This window comes from Palaemon carinicauda, chromosome 23 (genome assembly GCF_036898095.1).
Source record: "Palaemon carinicauda isolate YSFRI2023 chromosome 23, ASM3689809v2, whole genome shotgun sequence".
In the NCBI taxonomy this organism is placed as follows: Eukaryota; Metazoa; Arthropoda; class Malacostraca; order Decapoda; family Palaemonidae; genus Palaemon; species Palaemon carinicauda.
In genome coordinates this window covers 66,840,246-66,850,001 of record NC_090747.1, presented here as the reverse complement: position 1 = coordinate 66,850,001, position 9,756 = coordinate 66,840,246, and the positions used below count along the sequence as shown (strand labels likewise).

The 9,756-nt window shown below is 42.6% G+C and overlaps 1 protein-coding gene across 1 annotated transcript; it reads left to right on the top strand.

Moving 5' to 3' along the window:
- The first annotated feature begins 1,545 nt into the window (after positions 1–1,545).
- Positions 1,546–2,019, top strand: LOC137617636 (uncharacterized). Its single transcript, XM_068347640.1, has one exon. It carries the CDS (start codon positions 1,546–1,548, stop codon positions 2,017–2,019), a length of 474 nt encoding a protein of 157 aa, XP_068203741.1.
- Positions 2,020–9,756: the final 7,737 nt, after the last annotated feature.

Sequence of the window (9,756 nt, the reverse complement as noted above, 5' to 3'; positions counted from 1 at the left end):
GAGAGCTAACAGCTCTTATTTCTCTTTAGCCCTGATCTCTCCCACCACCACCATCTTAACTCCCCCTATCCTCAATGCTTTCTCACTTCAATTACTCTCTCCTCTTCGTCCTCCCCACCTACTCGTCCAACTCCATATCATACTCCCACCCACCAACGGCCCCCGGCCTCTATCTCGAAATGAGATCCCGGGGCAAATGACTTCCTGATTTCCAATCGAAGTCTTCATTTACAACAATCATTCCTCGATGCTCTTGTCAAGATCTAGGGTGATGAAGGAAGGATGGGGGTAAGGGGAAATTTCTTCCATAAAAAAGATACATTCGGAACCTAGAAGTAATAATTTCCTTGGCATTATTATGAATCTACAACACAAAGAAGTTGATTGATTTTTCAATTTTATGTATCATAAATGATTTCTTTAAACTGCAATATTATTAATAAGTATTTTTTTGTAATAAACCAAAAAATAAACTTGTACATAAATGCATACACACATATATGAGTATATATATACATATATATACATAGGGAAGGGAGGGGGAAGGAATAGGAGGAAGAGGGAGAGGAATAAGTACCTGGTGGAAGGGTTTTTGGCATCCCTTACAGATTCTTCATATTCCTTTTGATATTGCTACTTGAATATATCTTCTCAGACGATTATCCTTTTCCTCTGCATCGTGGGAGAGCTAACAGCTCTTATTTCTCTTTAGCCCTGATCTCTCCTACCACCACCATCTTAACTCCCCCTATCCTCAATGCTTTCTCACTTCAATTACTCTCTCCTCTTCGTCCTCCCCACCTACTCGTCCAACTCCATATCATACTCCCACCCACCAACGGCCCCCGGCCTCTATCTCGAAATGAGATCCCGGGGCAAATGACTTCCTGATTTCCAATCGAAGTCTTCATTTACAACAATCATTCCTCGATGCTCTTGTCAAGATCTAGGGCGATGAAGGAAGGATGGGGGTAAGGGGAAATTTCTTCCATAAAAAAGATACATTCGGAACCTAGAAGTAATAATTTCCTTGGCATTATTATGAATCTACAACACAAAGAAGTTGATTGATTTTTCAATTTTATGTATCATAAATGATTTCTTTAAACTGCAATATTATTAATAAGTATTTTTTTTGTAATAAACCAAAAAATAAACTTGTACATAAATGCATACACACATATACGAGTATATATATATATATATATATATATATATATATATATATATATATATATATATATATATATATATATATATATATATACAGTAGCGGCATAAATGATTTGCCGCTTGGGTACGCAGCAAATCATTAACGGTCAAATTTGGTAAATATAGTCTAAGTCGGTTAAAAAAAATCACGAGCCGATTAATGACTAATTGGCATATTAACCCTTCTTCGCTCAGTGCGTGGGTGGAAGCACAGTCCCGTTAGTCTGTTAATGGAGGTGCTAGTGAAAGGATTGTAGAGTGTTCTCTTCATGCTTAAACCTGCTTTTCGACCGGCGCGCTTAGTTTTAGAGTGTTGTGAACCTTATATCTATAATGTCTACAGGCTACACATCACATGACAACATAGTGCGAGTGATTGAGTGCCATAAACTTGGTTTAAAAACCAAGGAAATAAGTGAGAACACCGGTGTGAAGCCAAGAACCATCCGGAACATTCTCGCAAAATATCGGGCGTCGGGGGAGTCCTCCATACCCTCCCATTCCAAGAGCACTGGGAGGCCCATGAAAGTGTCTGAACGATTTCTAAAGGTGTTGAGGCGAGAGGCAGAACTTCATCCTACCCATTCAGCACGAAAATTTAAGGAAGAAAATCCAAAGATTTTGGGAGAGGTTGCTGTAAGGACGGTGCGCAAATACTTGAGGGAACAGCTCGGGTTTAAGAAAGTCGTCGCGCGGAAAAAGCCCCTTATTACAAAGAAACATAAGGCCCAGAGGAAAGAATTTGTTAAGAAGTATGGTCATTGGGATATAGACGATTGGAAAAGAGTGCTTTTAGTGACGAGGTGACATTTTTAGTGAGTTCTGGGAACCCAACCCGAGTGTGGCGTAGTCCGCACGCCAACCCACACGACGAAAAGCTTTGTCAACGGCTAGAAAAGTACCCCTCGGGGGTTATGGTATGGGGTTGCTTTGGTTTTGGTGGTGTTGGAGAATTAGTTATCTTTGATAAGAACGTAAGGGTGAATCAGCAAATATACTATACTCTTTTGAACTACGTATTGGAGTCGAGTTTCGATAAGACTGGGTGAGACGTGTTTCAGCAGGACGGCGCACGTTGCCACATGACTCCATTACTTCTTAATTAGTTTGAGGACTGTGGAATCGAGTTATTGTGCAAGTGGCCAGCTAATTCTCCCGATTTCTCACCCATTGAAAACCTGTGGGCCCTTATCAAACGTCAATTGCAGGACAAAGACGTCTCAACCGTTAACAAGCTTAAAGACGCCATACGCGCCGAGCTGTGCCAAAAGTTGATATCGTCCATGCCCCGACGCCTCCAAGCTTGTAAAAATAAAAAGTTTGGTCCTTCCAAATACTAGTGGATGGTTGGTGAGTACCCGATTAAAATTTCATGTCTGAATTCCTAACAGTTTTTTTTTTTTTTTACAGAATATTTTAGTTAGTGGTAGGTCCTTCGCTCTCACGAAATACGCTCGCGGCAAATCTTTTATGCCGCTACTAAAAATAAACTTGTACATAAATGCATACACGCATATACGAGTATATATATATATATATATATATATATATATATATATATATATATATATATAAATATATATATATGATAAATTTTGCACATTTAGACATGTTTTTCATATTCAAATAAGCCATATATATTTGATACATTAATGTCTGGATTGTCTTAACGACCTCGGGATCAGAGCCCCAGGCTAAATCACACAAAGACAAGAGCTTGTGACCGGCAGGGAATCGAACCCAGGTCGGCAAGCTTGTATAGACAGTGACTAAACCACTTGGCCACGAAGAAAGATAAAAAGTCAATGACAATTCTTCTGTACTTATACCTGTCGAATTCAGGTGTTTTGTACTTAGAATTGAAATCAACCCATCTTCACCATCGTTGCTAATTGGTAGTTTGTTACTTGGCATTCGATTAATGATAAATTTTGCACACTTAGACGTGTTTTTCATATTCAAATAAGCCATATATATTTTTGATACATTAATGTCTGGATTGTCTTAACGACCTCGGGATCAGAGCCCCAGGCGAAATCACACAAAGACAAGAGCTTGTGACCGGCAGGGAATCGAACCCTGGTCGGCAAGCTTGTATAGACAGTGACTAAACCACTTGGCCACGAAGAAAGATAAAAAGTCAATGACAATTCTTCTGTACTTATACCTGTCGAATTCAGGTGTTTTGTACTTAGAATTGAAATCAACCCACCTTGACCATCGTAGCTAATTGGTAGTTTGTTGCTTGGCATTCGATTAATGATAAATTTTGCACATTAAGACGTGTTTTTCATATTCAAATAAGCCATATATATTTTTGATACATTAATGTCTGGATTGTCTTAACGACCTCGGGATCAGAGCCCCAGGCGAAATCACACAAAGACAAGAGCTTGTGACCGGCAGGGAATCGAACCCTGGTCGGCAAGCTTGTATAGACAGTGACTAAACCACTTGGCCACGAAGAAAGATAAAAAGTCAATGACAATTCTTCTGTACTTATACCTGTCGAATTCAGGTGTTTTGTACTTAGGATTGAAATCAACCCATCTTCACCATCGTAGCTAATTGGTAGTTTGTTACTTAGCATTCGATTAATGATAAATTTTGCACTTTTAGACGTGTTTTTCATATTCAAATAAGCCATATATATTTTTGATACATTATGTCTGGATTGTCTTAACGACCTCGGGATCAGAGCCCCAGGTGAAATCACACAAAGACAAGAGCTTGTGACCGGCAGGGAATCGAACCCTGGTCGGCAAGCTTGTTTAGACAGTGACTAAACCACTTGGCCACGAAGAAAGATAAAAAGTCAATGACAATTCTTCTGTACTTATACCTGTCGAATTCAGGTGTTTTATACATAGAATTGAAATCAACCCATCTTCACCATCGTAGCTAATTGGTAGTTTGTTACTTGGCATTCGATTAATGATACATTTTGCACATTTAGACGTGTTTTTCATATTCAAATAAGCCAAATATATTTTTGATACATTAATGTCTGGATTGTCTTAACGACCTCGGGATCAGAGCCAAAGGCGAAATCACACAAAGACAAGAGCTTGTGACCGGCAGGGAATCGAACCCTGGTCGGCAAGCTTGTATAGACAGTGACTAAACCACTTGGCCACGAAGAAAGATAAAAAGTCAATGACAATTCTTCTGTACTTATACCTGTCGAATTCAGGTGTTTTGTACTTAGAATTAGAATCAACCTATCTTGACCATCGTAGCTAATTGGTAGTTTGTTACTTGGCATTCGATTAATGATAAATTTTGCACATTTAGACGTGTTTTTCATATTCAAATAAGCCATATATATTTTTGATACATTAATGTCTGGATTGTCTTAACGACCTCGGGATCAGAGCCCCAGGCGAAATCACACAAAGACAAGAGCTTGTGACCGGCAGGGAATCGAACCCTGGTCGGCAAGCTTGTATAAGACAGTGACTAAACCACTTGGCCACGAAGAAAGATAAAAAGTCAATGACAATTCTTCTGTACTTATACCTGTCGAATTCAGGTTTTTTGTACTTAGAATTAGAATCAACCTATCTTGACCATCGTAGCTAATTGGTAGTTTGTTACTTGGCATTCGATTAATGATAAATTTTGCACATTTAGACGTGTTTTTCATATTCAAATAAGCCATATATATTTTTGATACATTAATGTCTGGATTGTCTTAACGACCTCGGGATCAGAGCCGCAGGCGAAATCACACAAAGACAAGAGCTTGTGACCGGCAGGGAATCGAACCCTGGTCGGCAAGCTTGTATAGACAGTGACTAAACCACTTGGCCACGAAGAAAGATAAAAAGTCAATGACAATTCTTCTGTACTTATACCTGTCGAATTCAGGTGTTTTGTACTTAGAATTGAAATCAACCCATCTTCACCATCGTAGCTAATTGGTAGTTTGTTGGTTGGCATTCGATTAATGATAAATTTTGCACATTTAGACGTGTTTTTCATATTCAAATAAGCCATATATATTTTTGATACATTATTGTCTGGATTGTCTTAACGACCTCGGGATCAGAGCCCTAGGCGAAATCACACAAAGACAATAGCTTGTGACCGGCAGGGAATCGAACCCTGGTCGGCAAGCTTGTATAGACAGTGACTAAACCACTTGGCCACGAAGAAAGATAAAAAGTCAATGACAATTCTTCTGTACTTATACCTGTCGACTTCAGGTGTTTTGTACTTAGAATTGAAATCAACCCACCTTGACCATCGTAGCTAATTGGTAGTTTGTTACTTGGCATTCGATTAATGATAAATTTTGCACATTTAGACGTGTTTTTCATATTCAAATAAGCCATATATATTTTTGATACATTAATGTCTGGATTGTCTTAACGACCTCGGGATCAGAGCCCCAGGCGAAATCACACAAAGACAAGAGCTTGTGACCGGCAGGGAATCGAACCCTGGTCGGCAAGCTTGTATAGACAGTGACTAAACCACTTGGCCACGAAGAAAGATAAAAAGTCAATGGCAATTCTTCTGTACTTATACCTGTCGAATTCAGGTGTTTTGTACTTAGGATTGAAATCAACCCATCTTCACCATCGTAGCTAATTGGTAGTTTGTTACTTGGCATTCGATTAATGATAAATTTTGCACACTTAGACGTGTTTTTCATATTCAAATAAGCCATATATATTTTTGATACATTAATGTCTGGATTGTCTTAACGACCTCGGGATCAGAGCCGCAGGCGAAATCACACAAAGACAAGAGCTTGTGACCGGCAGGGAATGGAACCCTGGTCGGCAAGCTTGTATAGACAGTGACTAAACCACTTGGCCACGAAGAAAGATAAAAAGTCAATGACAATTCTTCTGTACTTATACCTGTCGAATTCAGGTGTTTTGTACTTAGAATTGAAATCAACCCATCTTCACCATCGTAGCTAATTGGTAGTTTGTTACTTGGCATTCGATTAATGATAAATTTTGCACATTTAGACGTGTTTTTCATATTCAAATAAGCCATATATATTTTTGATACATTATTGTTGATAACTTCCTTAACCTTAATTGGTGGGGCAAGGATACAACTTAAAAAGTAGGTTCTCAATGTCTATTAGAGTAAATACAAAAGATACGTGGGACACGAGGAAAGATAACTTATCAGCTAAGGGGACGAAGACGAACAGACTGCATCATGGCAACACAACAGATAAGTGTTGCCAATGCTGACTCAATGTTGCCATATCATATCAATGACATTACAGGAATTAATCTAATGATATGCAACATCTGAAATAATGGTTGAAAGTACATAATACAGTTAATAGTACGTACAATAATGGTAATCATGATAATGCAGTAAATGATACATACAATAATAATAATAATCATGACAATACTGGTACATGTGAAATGTGTCTTTTCATGTACCTACACCTCCCTCCCCCTCACGCTCGTAGTGCATTCTCGAGCGGACTCCTTTTCTATGAGTCTTTGGGAACGACGTGGATTCACTGGAGGAATGGTGACTAAGGACTCTCTTTCTGGGTCCTGGCAAGGGGCCACTGGGACAGGGAGAGAGGGGTCACTAATAGTGGGTGGCACTGGACGAAGAAAGCGACGATTACGCCACCACACACGACCACTAGGGAGACGAATTTGATAGTCTCTTGACTTTCCATGGCCCATGACAATGCCAACTTTGTCCCAACGATGAGAGGTCGGGTCTTGAATCCGAACTTGCTGTCCGACGCTCAACTTGGGCAGGGAGTGGGCATGCTGGTCATACTGGGTTTTTACCTGCTTGTAGCGGGCGGCAGCACGACAGTCACAGTCTTCAGTCTTGACCTGCCACTCCTTGGAGAATGCATTTGGATGGGCAGGAATACATGACCTGAGAGGACGGCCATACAGGATCTGGGCAGGGGAGCGTCCTGTAAAGTTAGGAGTATTCCTGAGTTCCAGCAATCCACGGTCAAAATCTTCATTATCGATGTTGCCAGACGGGGCTGTTTTCAGTATGAGGTGCTTAATTGACTTCACAGCGGCTTCGGCATGACCATTCGATTGTGGGTAGTGGGGCGAGGTTACCATGTGTCGAACTCCCCATCTCTTCATGAAATCCTTGAACTCTGCGCTGGTGAATTGTGGCCCTCCATCCGTCCTAAGGCGAAGAGGAACACCAACTTCACGGAAGTAGCGGCAGAAGATCCTGATGGTATTAGATGCAGTAGTATCGCCTTTGCAGGGGACGAAAACAGGCCATCCTGATAAGCGATCGACGACGACTAAGAAAGACTTTCCTGCAACAACAAAGAAGTCAGCTGAAACAGACTCAAAGGGTCTTGTTGGATTGTCGTCATTCAGTAGAGGTTCCTGCTGCTGAGATGGCTGCAATGTCTGACATGCCTCACAAGCTCCGACTGTATTGGCGATGTCAGAATCGATACCGGGCCAGAAAACAGACTGCCTTGCTCTGCGCTTGGTTGCTTCCACACCCCTGTGGCTGTCATGCAAGTGGGACAAGGTGCGGCGACGAAGGGCGACAGGAACTACAACTCTTGCTCCATACAGGACGAGGTCACCATCGGCGTAGAGATCTGCACGTAGTTTCCAATATGGGAGTAAAGAATTGTGCAAGTCATATCTGTTGCGAGGGAATCCTGATGTGACACAATTGAGTAGACGCGTATACGAAGGATCTGTTCTCGCTGCGTCACGAAGATCCTGAAGTATTCGGTCGGCATCCTGAGCTGAAGACTCGTCTGAGAGAGTAACGGTGTTCATGGCCATAACAGTCCGAAGATGAGCAGCAGAAGAAGCACCTGAGATTTCGTCCTCCTGTGTGGGGTGGCTGACTGGGGCTCGAGACAATGCGTCTGGAACACAGAGCAACTTCCCAGCACGCCACACAGCTGTAAAGATGTAGGGCGAGATCTTCTCCTTGAGGCGCTGGAGACGAGAGTTCTCGATGGCATCCAGTGTATAACTGTTCAGAATAGGGATGAGGGGTCGGTGATCCGTCATCAAAGTAAAGTGCTGTAGGCCAGCTAGGTATAGCCTACACTTTGACATTGCCCAGACAACGGCTAGCATCTCGAGCTCAATGGTAGCATAACGTGTTTCTGCATCGGCGAGAAAACGAGAACCACACTGAACTAGACGCAGGTGTCCATTACCATGGTCCTGCAGGAGAGCATATCCAATGCCATTGAGGCGTGAAGCGTCCGTCTGAAGAACGACAGGTAGGTCTAGGTCAAAGAGGGCGAGAACTGGTGGACTGGTGAGGGCTAACTTGACGCGTTGAAAGGCTTCATCATGGTCAGAAGTCCAGACAAATGTTCTCTTGGGACTCATCAGGGGGCGTAGAGGTTGGGCTGCAACGGAGATGTCAGGCGTAAACTCTGCTAACTGGTTGACCAATCCCATGAACGATCTGAGGTCCGTCAGGTTAGCAGGGGTCGGAAAATCCTTGATCGCACTGACTTTCTGGTGGTCAGCTGAGATGCCGTCTCCTGAGAGCGTGTATCCGCAGAAGTTCACGGAGGGGGCAGCGACAACAAATTTGTCCTTGCTGAGTGTGATCCCAAACTTGCGGCACCTGGTGAGCACTTCGTGGATACGTTGAAGGTGGGTAACGTAGTCTTCGTCGTAGAGAAGGAGGTCGTCTATCACCTTAACACAGTTTTGGACACCTTGAAGGGCCATATCACCTCGCAGGCAGAAGGCATCTCCAGTAGCTGCGAAGCCCATCGGTCCTCTGCAATGTATGAACCGACCATATGGCGTAATAAAGGTGGTTAAGTGACGATCTTCTTCAGCCAGTTCCATCTGCCAGTACCCGTAAAGAGCATCAGCTGTGGTGAAGAAACGAGACTTCCGGTCCACACTACGAATAGCCGTGTAGGGTGCGGGTGAAGGGTGGGCTGGACGAGAAACCTGGCTGTTCAGCTTTGTTAGATCGACTGTGATACGCACGCCTGTTCCATTCTTGGCGACGACGACAAGAGGGTGGCACCAAACTGAAGGGTCATCACCAGCTGCTTTGATTATCCCTTGGGCCACCATAGAATCAAGCTCTTCTTTGACTTGGTCCTTAAAAGCAAATGGAATCTGTCTTGGGGTGTGGATGGCGAAAGGCACTGCACCATCCTTTAGGTAGATTCTCATGGGAGGACCAGCCATAGGCTTGAGAGGAGCTGTCTTCAAATCTTCTTTCGAGACCAACACATCTTTAAATTCCCGAAGAAAGTATTCCTTGGCTGCTGAAGGGGATGTAGTTGCTGAGATGGGCAGCTCCTTGCATCTATTGACATGCTTGACTTCTAAAATGGGTTTGGGGAAGTCGGGAGATATTATGGACAGTTCTTGACAATGGCCATAGGATAAAAGTGGAACTTCCACATTTTCGTGAACCTGAATCCTGGCAAGACATGATCACTTGCCTAAGGTAAGGGTAGCTTGCAATATACCCAGAGCAGGTGACATCGGAGATCCATCCGCTGTGAACGTCACATTCAGCGGAGGTGGTTGCAAGCAGCTCTTGGAGATACCC

Excerpts from the sequence above, each read along its gene's own strand:
- LOC137617636 (XM_068347640.1), top strand. The coding sequence starts at position 1,546 with ATGTCTACAGGCTACACATCACATGACAACATAGTGCGAGTGATTGAG.